Source organism: Falco punctatus (assembly GCF_963210335.1).
Source record: "Falco punctatus genome assembly, chromosome: 8".
In the NCBI taxonomy this organism is placed as follows: domain Eukaryota; kingdom Metazoa; phylum Chordata; class Aves; order Falconiformes; family Falconidae; genus Falco; species Falco punctatus.
In genome coordinates this window covers 14524661-14548118 of record NC_137588.1, presented here as the reverse complement: position 1 = coordinate 14548118, position 23458 = coordinate 14524661, and the positions used below count along the sequence as shown (strand labels likewise).

At 36.2% G+C, this 23458-nt stretch overlaps 2 protein-coding genes across 7 annotated transcripts in view; one reads left to right on the top strand and one right to left on the bottom strand.

Moving 5' to 3' along the window:
- DYTN (dystrotelin) overlaps positions 1 to 23458 on the bottom strand; it is an 86003-nt gene that overhangs the window by 7842 nt on the left and 54703 nt on the right. Inside the window, exon 17 of one of the 2 annotated variants that reach the window (XM_080400185.1) lies at positions 12613 to 12842. The exons of the other annotated variant lie outside the window; for it this stretch is intronic. The gene's annotated coding sequence lies outside the window, so the exon portion shown is untranslated. Of the gene's footprint in view, positions 1 to 12612; positions 12843 to 23458 lie in introns of those variants that run through there. 2 annotated transcript variants of the gene reach the window in all.
- Positions 1 to 23458, top strand: part of ADAM23 (ADAM metallopeptidase domain 23) — an 80859-nt gene that overhangs the window by 46783 nt on the left and 10618 nt on the right. For 4 of the 5 annotated variants that reach the window (XM_080400176.1, XM_080400172.1, XM_080400174.1 and 1 more), the window contains exons 13-24: positions 732 to 822; positions 2431 to 2479; positions 4501 to 4600; positions 7226 to 7297; positions 8065 to 8151; positions 8297 to 8377; positions 10320 to 10370; positions 10836 to 10899; positions 12500 to 12605; positions 14031 to 14150; positions 15095 to 15263; positions 17124 to 17235. In XM_080400176.1, the coding sequence (XP_080256302.1) occupies positions 732 to 822; positions 2431 to 2479; positions 4501 to 4600; positions 7226 to 7297; positions 8065 to 8151; positions 8297 to 8377; positions 10320 to 10370; positions 10836 to 10899; positions 12500 to 12605; positions 14031 to 14150; positions 15095 to 15263; positions 17124 to 17235 (1102 nt within the window). Of the gene's footprint in view, positions 1 to 731; positions 823 to 2430; positions 2480 to 4500; positions 4601 to 7225; positions 7298 to 8064; positions 8152 to 8296; positions 8378 to 10319; positions 10371 to 10835; positions 10900 to 12499; positions 12606 to 14030; positions 14151 to 15094; positions 15264 to 17123; positions 17236 to 20415; positions 20507 to 23458 lie in introns of all 5 variants that reach the window. The other variant, XM_080400173.1, reaches the window with a different exon arrangement.

Below are 23458 nucleotides of genomic sequence, written 5' to 3'. Positions count from 1 at the left end.
CAGTATTCAGGGCTGTAAAGGTAACTTACATATTAACAAGTTAGGATTCTCAGAGCCGACCTTCTTGTATCATTATTAAACTACTGCACACTGTGCCTTTCTTTTTTAAAAGCATTCCTCCTGTCTGCATTATTCTCTCATTATTCTCTTCATAACATCTTAAACTTGCTTTTAGTGTATTTAACAAATTTAGACACCAAAATCTCAGACAGATGTATTTGAAATATAGCACTGAACATCCTTCTGTGTCTTCTCACTGTAAGAGGCTTCATCTTCTGAGGTGTTGATGACATGTAATTCTTAACTGATCTTTTTTTAACATTAAAACTAGAAAAATTTGGTCCTTGTGCGTTGATGATATTATTACTGTTATCCTCAGTGCAGTGTTAAATCGATAGTGAAAATCTCATGTTTTAACATGGATTAATCATACTACATGAAACTATATTACATATATATCAAACAGCCTCCTTTCTGTAGGTTAACTAGCGGACAGGGATTCCCTCAGGTTAAAGAGACAAGATTTTTTTTCCATTGCATACTTCATCATGTTTATTTTCATTATATGCAGACAGAATCGTGATTGGCTATACAGAATTACTGAAGTAGTAGGTCTGTGGTAAGCCAGAATGAGCGGGTGTAGTGTTCATTACAATAACTTAAGTTTTTTATTTTGCTTTGCTTTGGTTTTGTTGTTTTTGTTTTTTAATTGTGCTCTTCTTGCAATGCAGTATGGCCTCCCTTTGGCCATGGCACAGGAACTAGCACAAAGTCTTGCTCAGAACCTCGGAATACAGTGGGAGCCAGCTGCCAGGAAACCGAGTATGTACATGGACATGGAGTCTTCCTCTGTCCTCCTTAGCTAATATATAAGCTCCTCCTTTGCAATATTTGAAACAAATACCAAACTTGCTGTGACTGTAGAACAAGAATTGTTGCTTTTGGAAATATATGCACCAAAATTTGAGTTTAACCAAAATAAGAGCCACCAGTTTAGAACTCATTTTGCAATGACCTTAGTGATGTTCTGTGTCAGGAGGTTAGATTCATAACCAACATTCAAAGGTACAATGGTAAAAACACCATTAATTTAACTGAGAACTCCTTATGTATCGTAATGAAATCTGTAAGTACTATAAAACTATCCCTGACTTCTTAAAAAAAAAACAACAACCTGATACATAATGGAAGAAATGGTAAGAAACTGTAACCTAGTCCAGGGTGACATTTGCTCAATGTGTTACCTTGCTGCTTCATAGCCAGATTAGACTGATGTGGCCTTAACACATACAGTGCAAAAGTCCTTTTGGGGCTAAAGAAGATTGTTGAATTTTTCCACTCATATCTTGTAAGCAATTTGGCTACTTTCTGTCTTTGCTGCTTCTTTTAAAATGTGGATGATTATGCTGACTTTATTTTGGAATCACTTCAGAAATCTGTGAATTGGGAAACAATGTGGAAAAGTTTAGGGAATGTTGGTTTGTAAAGCCTTGCTTTTGAATTGTGTAAACTTGCAAATTGCTAAAATATTTTCTGTATTTTTTTTTATTACAGGTAAAACATAGTTCATATAATTTGGAAATCAGAACCTTTTTTTAATTGTAAGATAAAGGTTTTTAAAATGATAGCTTAGTTTCCCTACTTGGATACTCTTTATAGTGAATGATTAATGAAAGACCCGCATAGAGCAGAAATAACTATATAAATAATCTGAGTATTTTCAGTGGAGAAACAATACGGTTTTGCAGTAGTAACTAGAATACAGAACCTTTCTTCTTAAGAATGCTGCTTCTTTCATAGATAATTTTTATGGGTAGTTTGTAACTTCTTTTTATCAACCATAAGATGTTGACCTTTTGGTTTTATTTTTTGAATTTGGTTACTGTTGATTTACATGCTATAACTGTAAGGAAACCGTAAATCCATTTTCACTCAATTGCTTTTTCTAATGAATGTTTGATTGGCTGATTCACATATTACTTTTAATAATGCTATACTAAAGGGAAAAAAACATGGCCTGTCCAGTAACAGTTCTTATTCAGGGTGTTCTGTACACGTTTTAGGGAGGAGGAAATGTGAATACTTCTAATTGTCAGTATCATGGGTACTGCACATACCCTTGTGCTGCCTGTTTTGAGAGCATGTAGGGAAGAACATTGCCAGCTATTTTTAGCTTCTATACTGCCTGAAACTTTGTGTTGAGTCTAAGAACATGCACATATGGTAATTTGAAAGTACCACATTTATATTAAGTATATTATTATCTCTTCAAGCCGGCATGATTCCCTTTTAGGGCTAGAATCTGTACAGCCAAGAAACCATCTTTGTATAATTAATTAGTCGAGGTCCATTTATATAGTGAGTATGTTTATTGTAAGCATATTTATAACTGCTTTCCTTTTCTGTGGTGTTTTGGTCTTGTCTGAGAAGAGTGTGACTGCACTGAATCCTGGGGTGGTTGCATCATGGAGGAAACAGGGTATGTCATAACTATCAGTAATCAAGGGCTCTGGAATTAGTTCATAGTTTACAGTATGACATAAATATTTGTGTATTGGGTTTTGTCCATGTGTTTTAGTACTAATAAATGAAAAAACAGAAGCAGTCGGAACAACTCAAACATGCAGATCAATTATTTCAGTTTTCAGCAATTCATTCCCTTTGCCACTTACATTTTAGGAAGTTATTTATAAATCTTATATTTTGAAGTGCAATGCAGTGTGATCACTAATGCTTTGCTGCACTTACAATGATTGAAAAGTAAAGAATGTGTATTTTTCATTAAATAAATCCAGTTATGCTTTTTACATGCAGCTGGAAAAGTGTTATAATACAGTTTTCATAAGTGATATTTTCAGTTTACCTAGATTTTAATGATTTTTCCCTGCCAATTCCTTCAGAATTCTAATTTTGAGTGATCAGAGTCTTATAAATCACTTCCTCTCAGCATTCTTTCTCACTGTGGAAGCTTGATGCCAAAAATCATGGAGAAAATTATTTATAAATACGACAGAAGGAGCTTAGTTTCTTCATGTGGTATTTGGAAATTGGTTCTTCAGCAGAATTACTGTGTGGCTTTCCTGTAGACTTGTAATTGTCAGCCACCATGTGAATGTAACAGAAAACTATTCAGTAAGTTTGCTTCTGACATCCAAAGTAAGGCATTGATCAGAATAGGTACTAGCTTCCTTCTTCTGGTGAACTCATCAAAGTATCAGTCTCAGATGGAAATACCAGTAGAGGAGGTTGTGGAACAAACCTTTTGTGTAGATAAGGTAACAGTAAAAAAAAGTGCCAGTCACCCAGAATCCAAAAAAGGGCTGACTAATGAAATGAGTGAATAATTAGCTGCAGTGTTAAGCCTTTTCACTTAACTCCATCAGTGCCAGAAGATATTTTTTATATGTAGAATAATTCAGTGGGGTAATGTCAGCTCATTAGCCGTGAGCTGCTAGGAAAGGAATGGAGAACCTCCTTATGGTGTGGTTACCCCCATCTTTAATAGTGTGAATAAACCTCATTTCCAGATCTCAAATCATGGCTAGTAAAATATCAGTTTCTGTGTGAGAAATTACTAATAAAGTATGTTTTCATTGGGCTGGGAAAAGCTGGAGATGAAGAAATATGAGAGAAGTCTGTAACACCATGAACAATATAGCACATGATTACTGTTTCTTCCAGTGTAAGACCTAGGGAGACATGAAATGAGACTAGCAAGTAGGTGACAGAAAAAACAGGATGAAATTGTTCTGTAATTAAGCTGTGAAACTTATTGCTATAGCACCTTGCAGATGCTAAAAGATTTTGGGCAAATTCATGGGAGAAAATGCAATAAAGATTGTTAAATAAGACAAAATAAGACCTTCTGAGAAAGTTATTGAGCTGAAAATCGTTGGAAGCTGGAAATTTTTTCTGCAAGTACTAGTACAGTGCTCTGTTCTCTACTCTTCCCTGGGCATATTCTCAGGGCCAAAAACAGAGATGAATTTGGGTAAAGTGGATTTTTAGTCTGACCCTATACAACTGTTCTTATGGCTACAATTACTTTTACTTTAAGAAATAACCTTATTAACGGGATCAGATTAATGAACAGTTTTAAAGCCCTGGCATGAGGTTAGGGATCTGGAATGTAATCCATCTTTTAAAGTGAAACTGTGGGGGAAACAAGCTCAAGAGGACACTGGGTTATACATGCAATTGAGAGGGTGAATAGCAGCTATTTTGATAATGTGGTTTCACCTTATTCAGAAGATTAAAAGACTACAGTTTCATATACTGTAGATCCATATGATAGAAATATAAAAATGCAATATGTTTAAAAACTTTTTCTTCTGTTCTGATATTGTTGTTTGAGAATAAGAGTGAGCTGACATACTGTTGCTCTCAGTGGTTGTAAGAAACTGGGGTTTACATTATTAAAAAATGTTGTGATCTCTCCACCCCCTTCAGTAACTGTTGCCGTTTCAAGGCATTTGCTCAGCTAATTCTTTGCCATTTTAGGGTATACCATTCCAGGAAATTCTCCAAATGCAGCATTGCAGAATACAAAGAGTTTTTACTTCGTGGGGGAGGTGCCTGTCTTTTTAATAGGCCAACAAAGGTAATAAATAATTTCACTCACACCCATCTGCTCTCATAATCATTCAAATATCTGTGTGTGTATTTTCTTGATGTTGTTTGTAATTAGCTGACTGGTCATTCCCATAACATTTAAAAATAATCTGAAGAAGAATGCAACTTGTTTCCTATCAATTCTTCATGCTCAAATAATGACAAATATTGCAGTTGATTTGTTATAGCTAGATACATCCCCTTTCAGCATAAATGCAATACTTACTAAGCTGGAAACAGCGCAGAGTAAATACAGAAGTGAGGTGGTCATGCATGCTCCACATACACTCAATTTGTGGACTTTTTGCCTGAGGTTGTTAAAAAGGCCAACTACCACACTAGGAATTAGAAATCAATAGCTTACTTCATATAGACAGTAGTAGCTTGTGGTTTTTCTCAAAGTTCAATTCATTTCACTTAATTTCAGATGTACATCATTTAGCAAACTCTAATTTAGAACTGTTTCCTTGTACCATCCATTGCTTTTTTTTGTCTAAAAACTTACCAAGGTCATAATTTTTTCTAAGGCAGTATTAGTATGACATCCTCCTAAAGCTGAGTAGTATAAAAATATTCCATTTGGCTCTTTTTGCAAAGTAAGATCTATCCAAAGTATTAATATTCTATTTAATCATGGTGTCAAACTTGCTGTCCTTGTAGAATTTAATACCACATGAGACTATTAGGCTGTTCTGTTTACTGTGCTGTATCCTTTGGTAGACCAGCACCTTGCACAACAATTAACTAAAAAAAATTTGCTTGTTAGAGTGTTTTCTAATCTTTTCCCAGGGTAGCAATCTTTGCTTACAGAGTAAGAATGTAAGAATTTTTACAGACAAGAGTAAGTAGGGAGAAAGAACACAGCTTCATTTCTTGATTATGGTTGTCTAGCAAGGTGATGTGAACAAATTGTCAAATTGATTATACAGAATAAAAATCTGGTTTATTTCCATGAAAATGCTCCCAGGAGAATTGGTGAATTACCTTTATATGTTATCTGTGTCAATGTTTCCCAGCTTTGAAGTTAAAATACTTTGGGGGGGGGGGGGGGGGGGGGGGCGGGGAGAAATATAATCTTACAATGTTTAGTATCCTATTATTTGGAGGTTGGGAGGTAAGATAGAAAATGGTGTGTTTAATCTTTAGGTAATAAAGCATAGTTGTGTTAAGTAGTCACCATGATGTCATTTTTAACTATAATCTTTTAGTTATGCTCCCACATATATATGATGGTTCCATAGGAAATTTTGCGTGTGTTCTGTTATTTTCTTGCATTTCTCTGGTTGATCCCTTTTTGTTTTCTTATGGGCTATAGCTCAGATAACCAAGTCTGTCTGATGGAGAACTGAATTTCAGGTTTAGAATAAGATCTCTTGCTGTTTACACTGAAGCGTAGTAGTAACAGTGGCTTATAGAGGGAAAAAAAAATAATTCGGTTTTCTGAATTTTGTCAACTTTGCTAGTGAGGAAGAGTACATATGGGTATTGCTTTAGTGTAGTTTTGCTCCTGACATCCAAAATTCTAGGTGCTAGTGATTACCTGTGTGGTTTATGCAACAAAAGTACAATGTTTTATTTCTTTTTGATTAGGCATTACGATTCCTCCCTGCCCCTCCTAAAGTACCAAAGAAGAATTCCATTCACATTTATAACGAATCTGTGTTGTATTACATGTTATGTTTTATATCTTGATGATCCTCAACAGTGGTACTACCACTAAGCCCACAGAGAAAGAACGTTTACTTGCACCTTTAACCCTTATCTAACTGTAGATTTATCTGTTCTCATTTTAACTTAACTTTGAACTTTAATTTTAGCCATGTTCTAGTGATGAATGTATTTGTTGCTAATATCCTAGTTAAATGGGAGATTCCTGATATTATTACGTGATTTTAAGGTAGAATTATTATATTGAAAACAGACAAGTTTTTTGTGAAATTATTTCTGTGACAAGACTGAAAAAATCTTAGATCACCTTTGATCAAAATTATGTGAAACCAGTATAGAATCTATATAATCCTGAACTGCAGAATTTATCTGTATTGTGTATATATCTGGTCCTAGGATTAACCGTTTAGCACTATCTGTGTGTGTGGTTGCATTATTCTAAGTTACTAATAAGGCACATAGAACTGCATTTTGGCAGTGTTTCTTGATGTTTTTTGGTTTTGTGCACAGACATGTTACACTGGAATAGACAGTAGCTAGTTACAAGAGCAAGTATGGGTACCTGGGTAGACCGACATCATATTGCCGACTGGTTTCTTAGAGGAACTGTCAAAGAAATGGGAGTCCGTAGAATAGGAATGAAGTTCAACTGTTATCCCCTTAAGTATGATTCTATTGTCTCTCTGTTTATCATAATTCTCTGAGATCAGTATTCTCCCTTCTAAAGAGTGTTAGCATTCTAGTGATTTAGCTGTACATCTTCCATGTCTGAACAATTCTGACTAGCAGCACTTGAAAAACTTGCTGCCTTCCCATTGCAGTAGCACAGCATGTATTTTCTCTGTGAGAGCATGTTTCTGTAGCATTGCAGAAATGGGCTATGTGTGACAGAAAAGTCGTTTGATGCTAGTTGTATTCTTACTTGGGGGGGCTTTTTTGCTTTCAGCTCTTTGAAACCACTGAGTGTGGAAATGGATACGTAGAAGCAGGAGAAGAATGTGATTGTGGTTTCCGAATGGCAAGTAGAGTTATATACTAGTCCACAAGTCTTTCTTGCAAAATATTTTAAGATAAATTATGTGATTGGTAAGGGAAGGGGAAAGGTTATGAAAATGAATTTGCTTTCCTTATTGTTTGGGAACAACTTTAGTAAAAGACTGTTAAAACATTTTTTCAAGTAAGAATGAGTGCAAAACCAAAGTGTGTCCTCAGAACAATTCCTGTTACAGTAATGATAAGATGTAGCTGTTGCCCAGCAATTTTTGAACTGCACTGTGGAAGTGCTTACCCCTTTACTTTTCCTGGATAATATGCCTGGAGTGGTAGACTCCTTATCGGTGCCTTGGAGATATGTTGCTTGTGTTCTGACAGAAGAAATAAACGTTTTCTTCTCTATAGTAGAAATATTCCAACAATGTTTTTGCAAAAATCTGCCCTGTAGATTTGAGTCCTAGTTCTAGTATTTAAATGTAATTGCACCCATAATTAGTTTTCTTTTTTCTGCTATTTAACTAAGCAGCATGCATTTGGCACAGGCTATGCCACACCTGTGTAGAGGCTTCAGAAGGTGCGAATCCCCATATATGCTGTAGCATATATGTCACTGTTTTCCCTTTACTTTAGTATTTGAACATTGCAGAGGATTCTTCCCAGCTGGTAATTTCAAGTCATCAGTACTGGACTGAATCTTTTGTCTGCTGGTATATAATAGTTTGTTGGAAAGATTGTGAAGAAAAAACTTACTTAGAATGGAAAACTAAAAATTTTGCTTAATGTTTTCTTTAGGAATGCTATGCAGACTGTTGTAAGAAGTGCTCTCTTTCTAATGGAGCTCATTGTAGTGACGGACCCTGCTGTAATACATCGTGTCTTGTGAGTGTTGCTGCAGTATCTGTTGTTCTTGTCAGTGGAAGTCATGTGCAGCCTGTTATAGTTCAAAGTGTGTTTTATAGAGAATGAAAAGGAATGGATTATGTACATATAATCTTAGTCCTGAGCTATATTCTTCGTTTTCTAGTTTTTCCCACGAGGCTATGACTGTCGATACGCCGTGAATGAATGTGATATTGCAGAGATCTGCTCTGGAGATTCTGGCCAGGTATGTATGCAGAAGCTTTCTCTGCTTACACTATTGATACTTGTTTGTACTAGTTTTTATATCAAATTAAAAAGAAAATCCAGATTCACAAATAGCACACTCATATACCCAAAATAACTATGGGGTGTTGTATTTTAATCCTAGTAAATTTTTTAAACATACGAATAAACTATGATGAACTCAAAAAAGTAGTCTAAGTAGAGTCAAAATACGACTTCTGTAGGTTTATTTGTTTTTTAAAACTCATGGGGGTTTGTGTATCTGTTTAGTATTTGTGTCAGATATCTGTCTTTACTCTTTGTCTGGACTGTAGCGTAAGTACTAATAATATACTGCAAATGTGAATGGATTCAAGGGTAGTAACAGTTAAGATTTTACGTAATAAAATAGTTTTAAATATAATTGTTGAAAATTACAACTAATTGAGTGTAGATTCATAGAATCATTTAGGTTGGAGAAGACCTTTAAGATCATCAAGTCCAACCATTAATCTAACACTACCAAGTCCACCACTAAAGCATGTCCCTGAGCACCCCATATACACCTCTTTTGAATACCTTCAGGGACGGTGGCTCAGCCGCCTCCCTGGGCAGCCTGTTCCAGGACTTGATAACCCTCTCAGTGAAGAAATTTTTCCTGACATCCAATCTAAAATTCCCCTGGCACAACTTGAGGCCATTTCCTCTCATCTTATCACTTACTACTTGAGAGAAGAGACCAGCACACGCCTCAGGACAGCCTCCTTTCAGGTAGCTGCAGAGAGCGATAAGGTCTCCCCTCAGCCTCCTTTTCTCCAGGCAAAACAACCCAGTTCCCTCAGCTGCTTCTTACAAGACTTGTGTAAAGTGTTACGTTTTTTAAGAGCGTGCACATGTGTGATAGTTTTAAAAGTTGTGGCTCTTATGCATTACTCTTGAAAACATTTGGCTAATACTTAAAACTATAAGAAGAAACAGCAACTAAAAGGTTGTTTTAACTTGAGTTCTTTTAAATAGCCAACATTCTGTACATCTTCGATTTTCACAGCAACTTTACTGCTTTAGGTGATACATGCTCCTTTTCAATACTGAGTATTTAGCATCAAGGGTATATAGGAGCTTAGTAACTCTGCTGCAGTAATCTACTGCATCAAGTTCTTAGCTTTAAAGGAATAAGATTCAGGATAGACCACATATCTCTGGGTATTGGTTGTAATTATAAATGCCAATAAAGTATTTTTTTATTAACATTTGAGACAGCCACACTTACACATAAGTAGATATTGCTGAAATTTTATTGTAAATCTTTTATTCTCTAGATGGAGCATTCTTAATGGCAGAGAGAAGGGCTTTCTTAAGATAGAAAGGCTGCCCTCAAGGTATTGGCTAATGTGGCGCATTGCAGCAGCATACCCTTTCCAAATCTTCACAAGTCCCTTTTTGATGAGGAAAAGCTTTGAGAATGGTCTTTTCCTATCTTTAGTAATCTGAGGCTTCTGTACCTAGTGACTTTTCATACCGAAAGTTTCCAGTGCCAAGAGAACCTGACATCATTAAAAAGCCACAGCTCTGTGAGCAATAGACTGGTAGGCTACAGCTAGGTGCTGGCTTGCTTTCTTGGTGGAACTGCAATGAATGCAGTAACAGTGTTGCAAACACAGACCCAGTGCTGGCTAGGAAGTACCTTGTTACTGAACACATTTGTTTTGCTTTTCCTTGTGCCTTACCTCCTGAATTTTCTACTTGGAATATGCAGAAAGTTAGAATCAAACCTTGTATTTCATGGCTCAAAATGTTCATTTTTTCATTTGTGTTTGTAGCTATAAAGATTCTTGCACTAATTATTTTATTTGGCCCCTTTATATGGTGTGCAATTGTCTTTTAAAACGGGCAAAATTACATGTGTGTTCCTTTGATGTATTATTACAGTACACATGATAAAAAAATTCCTTAATTTTTTTCAGTGTCCACCAAATCTTCACAAACAAGATGGGTATGCCTGTGATTCTAATCAGGTATGCAGTGTTTTAAGGTCCCTGCACATCAGCAAATAGAAATCAACCAAATATAAGTTTTCTTTTTTTCTTTTGTAATCCTGTCTTCTATATTTGTTCATAAATTTTGTCTTTTGGACATCGATGTTGCTTTTGCTTTATGCACTCTATGAATAGTAAAAATTTCTACTTTGAGTAAAATCTGCTTGATATCTTTACATTTTACATGTAGATCTCCATGTTAATAAGTCCTTTACAACTTCGTAAATGAGAGGTATAAAGCTGCTGCTGAAATGTCAGTACATATAGACGCCAACTGGTTTTGAGAATGTGGGCCAAAATGTGTACTCCCTCTACCCAAAATCATGAAAACTATTATATAGCCCATTAAGTGTGTGAAGAATCAAATTGAGATGTTTGTTGGGGGAGGGGAAGGAAATTAAATAGTGTTCAGTTCTCCTTGCTAACATGTTGTGTTCTCTTTAGGGTCGTTGCTATAATGGTGAATGCAAGACAAGAGATAATCAGTGCAAATATATCTGGGGATCTAGTAGGTTGACTTTACCTTAAATGTATTTTATTTCTGGTTCATTCCTGCCTTTGTTTTGTATTTTTATTTTTTGTTCTTGCCACTGTAAATTGAAGTTTTCTGCTCAGTAGAATAGACAGCATTGAGAAACTGTGGCTTGATTGCCGAGTGAAATTTCGAGTTTGGGAGTGCTGACAGTGAGATTGTTCTGACGTGATGCGGTTGCAGACACAGGTAGGGCAGCAAGTGCTGGACTCTGGTGGAATTAGGTGAGAAAACATACAAAGTATTGGCAACTTTGAATTACTGTTACCAGGGGGAAAACACCCACCGGTTTGAGGATTTTTCTGGTGTAGTTCAAAACAGGTGTGTTTGGGTTTTGTAGTGACAGTTGTCAACTCCATTATCCCAGCAGTAGTTCATGCTAAAGCTGCTCCACCTTGCCTCTCTTTGCTCTACCATCTTACAAGTCAGGAAAATTAGTGTGAATTTAAATATACATAGTATGAATTTAAGCCCAGAGGTGTTGAGTAAAATAGAATTGCAGTTGCAATGGATTTTGCTTGTGGCTGAGAGGGGATAGATGCTCTGTGTAATGACTTTGAGACAGTTCAGCGGAGCTGAACTATCAGGATGTCCTGTGCTACAGCATTTAATGTTTTCTTGTGCATTTTGTCTAATCTTAACTGCCGCTGCTGGCACTGCCTGTTTGGGGCAGAAGAATCACTCCATTCTGGGAGGGGAGTGAGACAGTTTTACTATTTATTGACTTGTACGATACAAAGATGCTATATAAGTGTAAAATTGGATGAAGACAACATTTTAGCTTTATGTTTCCACCTCACATTTATTGATAATATTAAAGGCATTAGGTGTTTTTGGTAATTGATTTATTTGTATCTTTCTTATATTTGGGTTGCCATCTGTACAAATCATTTTACTAAAACTACCCTGTCTTATTTACCTTTAATATTTTATCTTCTTCTGTATAATTGTTGTGCCTTTCTTTTTTTAATTGATTTTAGAAAAAACAATTGAGCTTGTTAGTAAATAATTGTAGTTTTAAACCTGTTAGTTCAGATTTCTACTCCTAAAAAGCCATAGAAGATAACTCGACTGATCAACGTTTTCTCTGTGAACTAAAAAATAATATAAAATAAATATTGATGTCAGAACATATGCTTATGGTATATGTTTTATTTATATATATATATATATATAAACTTTGATCTCCTGAAATACAGATCAGGAATAATTGCAGTGAAAACATCTAGATTAAATCTATGTGCAACTGTTATGAAGTGAAAAAAATTAGGCCACAGATAAATTCAGATGCACAAGGCAATACAGGCACTTTGGAGGTTGCTTTTTTTTTAAAGTTCAGAGCAAATTTTGAACTTTGAGCTTTATTTTAGAAAAGCCATCTGTAGGTATTGCGGTTCAGTCTGCTAGGTTCCCACTGTAGTCACTGGAAAATATTATCTGTGAACATACACATGTGGTTAGATTTGTGTTTTGTATTAAAAATATACAGAGAACTGCTGCAATAAATTATGCAAGTTTTAAAGCTGTCATGTTGCCAGTGGAAAGTACATTCTTTTTTTCCTTTCTTCATCAACAGAGTCTTCAGGATCTGACAAATTTTGTTATGAAAAGCTTAATACGGAAGGCACAAAAAAGGGAAACTGTGGAAAGGATGGAGACCGATGGATTCAGTGTAGCAAACAGTAAGTTCAGCTTGGTAGAGATTATTTGTATTTTAAATAGATGAATACTGGTTTAAAATTGTCTTTCTTTTTCATGAATGCTTCAGCAGTTTTGCATTATTTTGAATCTTCTTTCCCTCACAAGGTTGGCATCTTGAAAAGTTCCATTCTGACAAATCCACGGGTGACAGCAATACACTTACAAAGAATCTCAGATTTCCAGAACAATGTGCTGGGACTTCAGTTCTTTCAGAGGAGCTGGGGGACAAGGTGGCAAAAAGTCACAAGTTCATAAGATACAAACACCTCAGACTTGGCAGGGATAAATTAGGCTGCAAGTACACATTACTGGTTTTGCTTGCTCTGGGATTGGTACCAGGTTATGCTATTTGAAGTTAGTTCCAACCTTTATTTTGCCCAGAGAGGGCTATTAGACATTTGGATGCTATAGAGAAAAAAGCTGATTCATTTGCAGGTGATCATTACTAGATGGATATTTGATTATCTTTACTTTTCAAGTTAATGACCATTAGTGGATAGACTTAAACTTCTCCTGGTTTGCTTACTTTTTTGTAATTTTTAAGTATGAATGTAAGAATTTAAGTCTCAGAATGGCGTTCTCCTTCTTTTGACTCTTTGATGTTTGTCAAGTATCTTTTTTTTATTTTATTATGTAATTCACGTTTCAGATAGGATCATAAGGAAAGGAGTTGTTTAATGGCTTTTTAATTTTTTTTCTTTTAGATGAAAGTAGTGTTGTTCTTATATGTATGTTAAAAACCTCTATTGTATAAAAGCTTTTCTTGGTCAGTAGAAACATGCAGAAAAGTGGTCTAGCTGAAGGGCCGTTTACCGTTTTTGTAATTTTAACAAATACAATATCCAGCATTCATCCAGCTGCTTTATGACTTAGGACAATTAGAGCAGGAGATGGAGGTTTTAAGCTGATATCCTCCTATTGAAGATTGCAGATATAAAATAAGATCAAATAAAGCAGATTCTTTGCCAAAATTCAGACTGCATGCTAACGACTGTCATTATGGTTCTGTTGTCCTGCAAGGGAAATAAAATTCATCTAAAAATTCAAACATCACATTAACTTACAGCATCCAGGCTGCTGGAGATAGGGAAATGTAATTTAGCCTGCTATGACAGAGCTTTGTACAATTTGGCTTTTCTTAATTGTATTGTATTTAGAGTACAGATAATTTTTTTGTTCATGTGAACATTCACTGGTGCCTTAGAATGAATAATTACTTGTTTCTGCCTCTTGTCATTTATATCAACCAATATTTTATTTCCAGGCTGGTACTCTGAAAGTCTGTCGTGTGTGACTTATGGTAATATATTACTTAATGTGATCAGTAGCATCATTGCCACTCTTTCTTTTTTGTAAGTTTATTTCATATTTTTCCAGTAACTTTGATTTATGTTTTCATTTTACAGTGATGTTTTCTGTGGCTTTTTGCTCTGTACTAATCTTACTAGAGTACCACGAGTTGGTCAGGTTCAAGGAGAAATTATCCCAAATTCTTTTTATCATCAAGGACGAATAGTGGACTGCAGGTAAAAGATAATGCAGTGTTCCAACGTGATTTTGCTCAGTCAAACCTAATTGAATTAAAGTAAACATAAACGTAAAATTGTGGGATTCTTAGATAATGAATATCTTACAGAAAATCATTATTCTGAGTGGTATTTCTATTAAAAAAAAAAAAAAGCTTGATCACATTTAAAGAGGGTAAATGTGGGTTATCCACCTGATTACTCTTACCTTTAACATTCAGAGTTTAATGCTCAGCATTATATTTTTCGGTGGGTGGTGGCGGGGGTGGGGAGAGGAATTGTAATTGCAGTTGCCAAAGACATATATTAAACATAATGATTTTGATTTTTAAATACTCAGAGAAATAGCTACAGGAAAGTAAAGGCTGAAAAGGGCTGACACTGGAGTTGTGGCAGGATAAGATGTTAAGCTGCAGTTCAGTTAAAGGGCAAGTTAAGTGAGGTTTAGTCTACTGTGCATGATACTGGATTTGTATTTTAAAGACATCGGCAACATTGCTGTCATGCTAAGAATACATAGTTAGGTCCTGAGTGAACAATGATTCTTAACTCTTCTGTTATTCCACTAGTGTTTTTACTTAAATGTCATCACATGGGAAGTTAGTTTTTTTAACGTTTTTCTAGTAATAATATTTCATAGCATTTGGAGGAAAGAAAAGATAAAAAAAAAAGAACGGCCCATCAAAGACTATTAAAAAAACCCCAAAGCCTAAGGTGTCCTTTTTGAGTATTTAAGTCATTATAAGGCTAAAAAGAAGTGTGGATAACTGGAACGCCTTGTCAGTGCTGTGGACAGACAGAAAAACGTTCTAATTTTGTGAGTCTGTCTGTATGCTTGAATGAGAGAAAGGTATGAGGCTTTTATTATCTATACTGACATGTTTAATATTTTCAAAAGACTCCAGTCATAATACTAATAGTATCTTAAAACTTGTTTCTTCTAGTGGTGCTCACGTTCTTTTAGATGATGATACAGATTTAGGTTATGTGGAGGATGGAGCTCCATGTGGACCTCACATGATGTGTCTGGACAAAAAGTGCCTGCCAATTCAGTCCTTGAACATAAGCAGCTGTCCCGTTGGTTCCAATGGAAAAGTCTGTTCCGGGCACGGGGTGAGTCTGTACTGGGAGTTTGCAGCTAAGCTTCTCCGTCTCTCTCTGCTATGTCTGATCTTAACGCACCCTGCGGAGTTCTCTACCTGAAACTGTTCTGAACACCTGTTGGTCTGAAAATGCAAGTGTTAGGTTCAAGGGAAGGCTGCCATTCTGTGAAGCATAGGTAAAATTTCAGAAAGCAAAGCTGTCAGATTAGTTCTGCAATTACATCTATGTGGTGTTTTCATTACTAGCAAAAAAGAGCTTTGACATCAGTTATTGTAAAGACTTGTAATGTACTACCCGTATTTCAAACTACTTGCCGTCTTCAGTTAAACTGTTTCGTGCATACTGTCATCTTTATAATATCAGATTCATACCTCATGACTTAAATAATCAAAATTCTAAGTTGTTGGACCACAACAGAGACGATACATGCTTCTTGAACAGATGCAGTCGATCATTTTACATTAAAGCACATTATATTCTGTTACTCTATGCCTACATCCATTTGTCTAAGACATTAGGTATGTTTTGATGAACAGAGTCACTGTTCCATTTCTTAACTGTAATACTGATAAAATCTTTCCACTATGGGATGCAATGGACAGATACTTGCATGAGGGGCTAGACTTTATACAAGAGGGTGGGGTTTTTTCTTCTTGTTATGTGCAATTTAAGATTAATTTGAATGCTTCAAAGAGGGTTAAGTTCAAAATCAAGAAGAAAAATTTTAAAATTAGAAGGGAAAGGGTCTAGGAGATCTAGAAATTATCTTGGTACTTCTGGAGAGTGGCATGAGTGGTGAGAGAACTATTACCTTTTTTGTTTTGCTTTGGATTATTCCAATTCATAATTTTAAAAGAATACTTCAGTTGGTCAAACCTGCCATAAAATGTATTTATCTTCAGCTTCCTAGGTAAGATTTTTCAGTGAATAATTTAAGAAGCAGACTGAGATAAAAGTTTAGATTTTAAAAAATCACATGTACTACTTACTTGTAATCATCAGTGTGTACATTATTTTCTGGGGTTTGGACACTGGAACATAATGTCAAAAATGCCATTATTAGCTGATGCCTAATGATCAACTTCAATTCTGGTCTCATCAAAACTTCATTCTTTGTTTTGTGTCTGTTTCTCATGTCATGCTTTTTCCTTAGTAACCTCTTCTAGCCACACATTCCACGTTCTTTTTCATACGGAACATTTATAGATATTAATTCGCACTATTGATCTGATATTTTAGGTTTTGTCGGTTGGGTAGGTTTTCCTGTATCTGATATACGTACTGCCAATTCTAGTGAGTCCTAAGTCCTTTTTTAGAAGTCTTTCAACTAAATGTAGACTTAGGAAGAACTGTTTCCCCTCTAGAAGATAAGCAAGCACTCCTCATTGCTGCTTAGAAAACCCCCCCGACAAAACCAATTACAATCTTACTATTTTTTATACATAGGAGCAAACTGTAAATCAGTGGTTATAAAGCATAACCATCAACCTTTTAAATGCAAATGCTTATATTCCTTCTGGACATCCAGGCTCAAAGTCTAGACAGTTGGTTAGTGAAGATCTAACTAATCTAGATAGGGGTTTTTTGGATGAGAATTTCTGGGTTTTACATTTGTACAGGTATGTAGTGCAAGTGATGATAAGGCCAGTGGGAACAGTTCTGCTTTTCTTAGCATCTGAGTATATTTAGTGGGTAAAAGCAAACTTTCAGGTTATCGATGTATTATAATCATTCTAAACACTCAGTGCTATTGTTACAGTATATAGATGGATAAGTTTTATACCGTCAATTAAATGCCTAATTACCTGTTAAATAAACTTCATAAAATGTAGTTAACAAACAACTGCTGTCATTTCTTTTCTTTTCCAGATTTGCAGTAATGAAGCCACTTGCATTTGTAATCTCTCCTGGGCTGGGACAGACTGTAGTATTGATGATCCTGTCAGGGATACTGGTAGCAAGAAGGATGAAGGACCCAAGGGTTTGTGTGATTTCAGTTTTGATGTCCTTTCAAGTATTTGTGACGTTTTTCTGTTGATATGTGGCAGTAGAATTAGCATACAGGAAGAGAATACTATTGTACAGTCCTCTTTAGACCCAGACGGTAAAATTCTGCTTTGTGTAGATGAAGTAGGTCTTTCTGCTCTGAGAATTGATGAAACTTATTTTTCTAACCTAAATTTGGGAAAGGTTCAGTGCGTGATGGTATGTACTTTCTGTTTCTTCCTTCATCTCTTAGTCTCAATTTATATTTACAATAATTTTCTGTGTGAATGGAATCTAAGTGTAGCACTTAATATTTATATGATAATTGAGTATGTATGGTTTACTAAAAAATTCCAGTTCCCTTAGTTGTTCTCAGCTAATTCAGAGAGCTGTGGCATAAAAAAGGGAAAAGTGGAGTGTCCCTGGCATGAAAAAAAGCTTTGGATCAGATTTCAATGGGAGGAAAAAAAAATACATGAAGATTTTAAGGACTTTAATTATTTTTGCAATCATTATTGCTTACTGTTATGTATTTAGTAGGTATTTCAACTGCATATGAAGTATAAATACAAAGAGGAGCTACTGAGGAAGTATTTGCTCAAAAAACTTTTTTGAAGAGGAAGAACAGCACTTGAGATTCTGACTTCTCTGCCAAAGAATGTCTCTGGATTGTGCTGTCCAGTTTTTTTATGTCTTTCCTGTCATCGGGACATTGTCCAACATCAGACTGTATTTATCCGGTGTTACGCATTTACAGATAAACTTCCCAGTAAACAACTGAGAAACCCAAACAAAATTTTTCTGCTATGTCCCGGTTCCAGTTCTTCTGTCCCTTTATATAAGGCTGATGGAAAGAAGATAAAGAGTTGTTTAAAAACGTAATTCTTGGAGGTCAGAATCTAATTGATTACTCTTTAAAATACCCAAGGTTTCAAGGGAGGACAGGATTTTGGTATATATATTTGATACCTGTTATTCCATTTCCCATAAAAACCTTCTAACTGTGGAATGTTGCTTACAGAGTCTTAAAAAATGGTGGAGAAAAGCACTATGGAGCTGGTTACTTCTCTTTGTGTGTGGATAAGGAGAGCGGTATTTACAGTTGTGACACTAAGAGTAAATTAATTTTCTATTTTGAAATCCTATAGTTAAGAAATTATTCCCTCTTCTGTAAAAAGATCTATAGGAAAGACAACACAGAAGGTATGCTTTTCTTGGTTAGATTTTTGTAATTCAGATTAACTCATCTAATTCAGAATGGAAATACCTTTATGAAAATTAGTGTGTTGATGCTGAAACATTCTGGGAAAAAGGCTTAAATGAGTAGTATGTGTGTGGTTTTCTGCCAGTAGGTACAAACATAAAATTTAGACTGCATATTTCAATGCAGTCCTCCGCAAAAAGACAGAACATCTTTTTGTACAAGGTGGCTCAATGATTTCAAAAGATGGATGATTTTTACTTACATTGTTACAGTAATTCGTTGATGTTGAATCACCTAGAAATCAATTTAGGAGCCTGAATACTGACAGCTACTCTAATGTCTTTTGGTGTGCTAATAGAGGAATTCCTTTGTCATAAGGTGTCAGAAGAATACAGTAGTTTTCTGTAAAGATCTAACATACTCAAGTAGCTTCCATTATGTTTTTTCCCCTTATTACCAGTACTTCCGATGTCATATCCCAGTTTACAAGCCTGAGACAGAAACCAAAATACGTTTTTTCCTTAGCCCTAAATCTGAGTTTTGTTACGTTTCAGAAACGGAACACTTATTATGTGAAAATCCACTTAATGGACTTATGATTTTTCACACCACAAATCCAAACCTTTTTCTTACTAAAGGTAGAGAATGTATAGCTAGGACGTATTGCTATTTATTTATGTGTCGTTGTGGTAACTGACAATTGACTGCTACTCCTGCTGTACTTTTCAGACCTTTTCATCATGCATCATTGCTTTTGGCTCCATACTGTATTTCAGGATTTAAAAAATCAGTCGTCCTTAATTATGTTGGTATCAATACATGAGTCTTCAATTACTCTAAACTTGGCAACCTACTGTGTCCTGCACTAGCAGACCTACACGGCACGCTAGCAGTTTTTGGAGGACACGGAGTTCTTGCTGTTACATTCTGGCCGCTGCAGAAACTTTGAATTACTTTAGTGTTGGCCAGTAGGACTCCATAGGAACACAAGATTCTTCCTTTGCCATTTCATTTGCAGAATTAGGCCTTTGTTTGACTTTTTGGAATAGTGTTTGTTTGGTTTTTAATACAAAATGTCTCAAGTGTGTGTTTGTGTGTGTGTGTGTATATGTATGAACCAGGAAAAAATTTTGAAACCATTTCAAAACAGACTTAATTCAATGTGAAGGCTATAAAGTCTTTGTCCCTTGGAGAAGTTCTCATTAGGGAATTCTGCTGCTTGCTTGTGCTCTATTTATGACTCAGTGAACCTATCAAGCTTTTAATCTTTAACATAGAAAACGTATAGATGTTTTTTTCTCAAAAGAGTTCCCTTAAAGAATGAAAAATAAAGCCAATGTCTTAAGAGAGACTATTTGAACATATTCCAGAGTGTTATGTGAAGCACATTTCTAGGGTAGGTTATTCCATTTAAAATGTATCACCTGTCTTCAGGGCATACAGATAAATAGAAAGTCCTATTGATGAATGCAGTTACAAAGGAAAATATGACTAACTAGTAAAGGAATGAATTGAAAAGTTGGGTGTTTTCTTTTCCTGCAGTGGAACTTTTTCCAAACAGTTTTCATTTGCTTGGTTACATTATGGATACAGTAAGTTTCTGGTGATCAAAAAGAAGTTTTCTAACTGGTGATTTACTTACATTTTGGCTGTTTTAAATAAGCAGTAGGTTGAGGATGTTCCCTTTTAAAATAAATAATAGAATCACAAGCTAAAGGGAATAGTCTTACGTTTACAGGAAAACTTCTCATTGTGGTATTTGCAAGCATTCAAAGAAAATCAGATATAGCTTATTTCAGACTTTTTAAAGTTACAGTGTTTGGTAAATAAAGATTTGTGAGGAGGTTTGAATTGTTTATCTGATGATGGATTATAGTATAAAGTAATCCTGTGAGGAATTTTTTCATGTTTTCATTTCAGACATATATGTGATCATTTCCTTAAAAAATCTTCCCTTTTCCCTCCACACAGTGAGCATGGCCACTAACAGGCTAATAGGTGCAGTGGCAGGGACCATTCTGGCCTTGGGGGTGATTTTTGGAGGCACAGGGTGGGGAATAGAGTAAGCATTTTTATTAGTTTGAGTTTTATGTTTGGTGCCTAGTGTGTGAGGTAACCGTATGCACCTGAGCCCTCTGTGTATTACCCCGTTAGCTTTGTCATGTGGTGACTGTATTTGTCATGTGATTTGACTGTGTCTGTGTCACGTGGTTTGCTCATGCAGTGTTGAACCTTCTCCCGTCTGGGATAATGTGGGGCATAAAACAGTAATTTTGTGAATTTTTACATTGTCACGGTAAAATTAAATGTCTAAATGTTTCCATTACACCAAATTATAAAAATAATGGGGGGAAATGGAAGTTTGTGATTATTTTGCAAAATAGACTGAGTAACGTGGACTATTTCGTAATATGCAGGAATTGTTTATCACAATGTGTGGGGCTTTCAGCCTAATAACAGGTCACACAATCTAGCTAGGAAGATGCAAGCTGCTGATAGTAGTATAGACAGCCAGTTTTACAGCAGAGCTGCTGAACGTTCTGTTGCTAGGATTGTGTTACCTCAAGGCAGAAGAATGCTGAAGTACAGAATTCATATATAAAGAATATGTATGAGCTATTTTTATTGTCTTTTCATAGTTTTAGGGAACTGTAATCTTCAGTGTTAGCCCATTACCTCAGTTTTGATAGCGACTATGATTTAAATACGTGTGTGTATGTGTACTTATACCCACATAAAAATGCCCGTAGAGGTTCTGTCTTCATTCTGCATTTACTGTGCAAACTACAGAATAAATTGCAGTTATTCTGCTCTTCTGACATTTCCAGCTTCACTGTGTTTCTAACGCTGCCTCTTACCTCTGCTGTGTGACAGTGCCATCTCGCTGAAGGGGGACCTGTAACAAGACGGTTTGTGATTTCTAATCGGGCTGCGTGAAAAAACGTTCACACACAGTTCTTACTAAAGCTGCACAGGCAGCCTTTTGATAGGCAGCGTTTTGTGCGTCTGAGTTCGCAGCCCTAGATACAAGCTTGTTAGCTTTTGCTGAACTGGACTGTTAGATTAAACTCATTTTAGGTTCTCAGAAGAGTAGAGACATTTGTACTCACACAGGACAGCTAACAGTAAAACAAGTAGAAGGCAATAGATCACCTGCTTAAGAAAGATCAGATTGGTGTTTTACTGGTGGCTTTTACCACTGTTTGCTAAAAATTGAAGACCATGAAGATTGTAGGGGTTTGGGACCCAGATTGTGGAGCAGAGACTTTACCTACACGTTGAGGACCATTTACTTTTTGCTTACATTCTGCCTTGTACCCTTCTGTTTTTATTTTCCCTTACCTGCTGTCTCAATCCACTCAGCTCTGACCCACGTCCCTGACCATTTGTTCTTGCTCCTGTATCCTGCTCTAATTCCACTTTTTCTTCATTTTTCCTCTGCTCTTACCACTCAATACCTGACTCATTCTTCTTTCTGTTTCCATCCATTCCTCTCTCCTGGACCCCATCAGCCTTTCTCTGTCCGGAGGTTCCTTCGGATATAACATACATTTAGGGCAAGCTGCTGTGCCTTTCTGTTGCTTGCTTTGAAGAAAGCACGTGGGGGACACAAACACCCTCTTCTGTTCCTAACGACCTTCAGGCCCTGGTGGCTGTCCCCGTCAGGCTGCAGGGGAGGCTGCGTTAGTCACAGCCTGATGTCAGGTCCTGCCCTTCTTCCTCCTTCCTCGCCACTTCACTTGCAAATTGCAAACTTTTATTCAAAGTGCTGAAATAACTTTAATTTCTTAATGCTTCATTTATTTATTTTAGTAATCATGAGGGACAAAATGGCAGAGTAGTGTTTTTCCAGATTTCATCCTGAAATGGATACTTGGCTTTGATAGCTTAAACCAGAGGATTTGGTTGGCAAAGTGACAGGCAAGACAAGAACACGTAACCACCACAGTGCGTTGTTACCTGCAGGACAACCTGCAGCAAACTTGCCCCTTCTACAACTAGCAGAGTTGCAAAGCAGTGTATAGTAATTCTTGTAGAATCTATCTGATGATGATGAAGATTTAGGGAATAGTCTGAAGTCCACTGAAATTATGGGTATGTTCTGTTTTAACACCTTCAGCAGGATTTTTACAAGGGTCCTAAAAGCTGGCTAGAGATGATGCGATAGCCATGCCAAGGCAGACAGCGCCCGGCGGGAAGGGGTGGTGTGCCAGGTGTTACAGTGCCGTTAGCTGCAGGAGCTTCCCCCTGGTCAGCCTGTCTGCAGGTCATACCAGTAGTATTGTGGAAAGAACGAGTACACCAGAAGTGCTGCATCTTGTGATAGTCTGGATGGAAAATGACCCCAGTGTGGTGCTGGTGAAAACCTTCCTCTTGCTTTTGGTTTGCATGTCAAGCATCTGAGTCCAGTGACTAGAGAGGCTTACTTAGCTGAACCGTACTGATTTATACTTTTCTTCATAAATTCCACTAACCAAAATGACCTGATGCAAATTGGGCTTCATACTGGTAGCAATATTCTCATTTATTAATAATAAAATTTCCTTGATAATGCTTAATAAAACATGAGGCATACACCCTTAAGGTAAGGTACAACATGTAAAAGTAGTCCCATTGTAAGTACTTTTACGTGCAGTCTGTTACAGTCTTAGAACGGCTTATCAATAATCCTCTTAAATCTCTCTATTTTGAAACTGGAATTCGTTAATTGGAGGACTCCATTCTCATAAATGTGTGGTTGCTGTTTAGTCATCCTAAGTATTCCACCAGCTTTGTTTTTATATTAAAGTCATAAATGAAATTATAGTCTTGTTGATTATCACTAAAATTCTACGCTGAATGTAGCCCTCTCAGTTTCTGTGCTAGGGGAAATACAGATGTTTCTCTGCATTTGTATGAACTGCCACTCCCAGCATACTGTGAAACAGTTTTCAAATTATTCCAGAGGAATGGACGTGGCTTTATCCACAGCCATCTATCATTTACTCTGCTCTTAAGCTCTCTCTGGCAGATA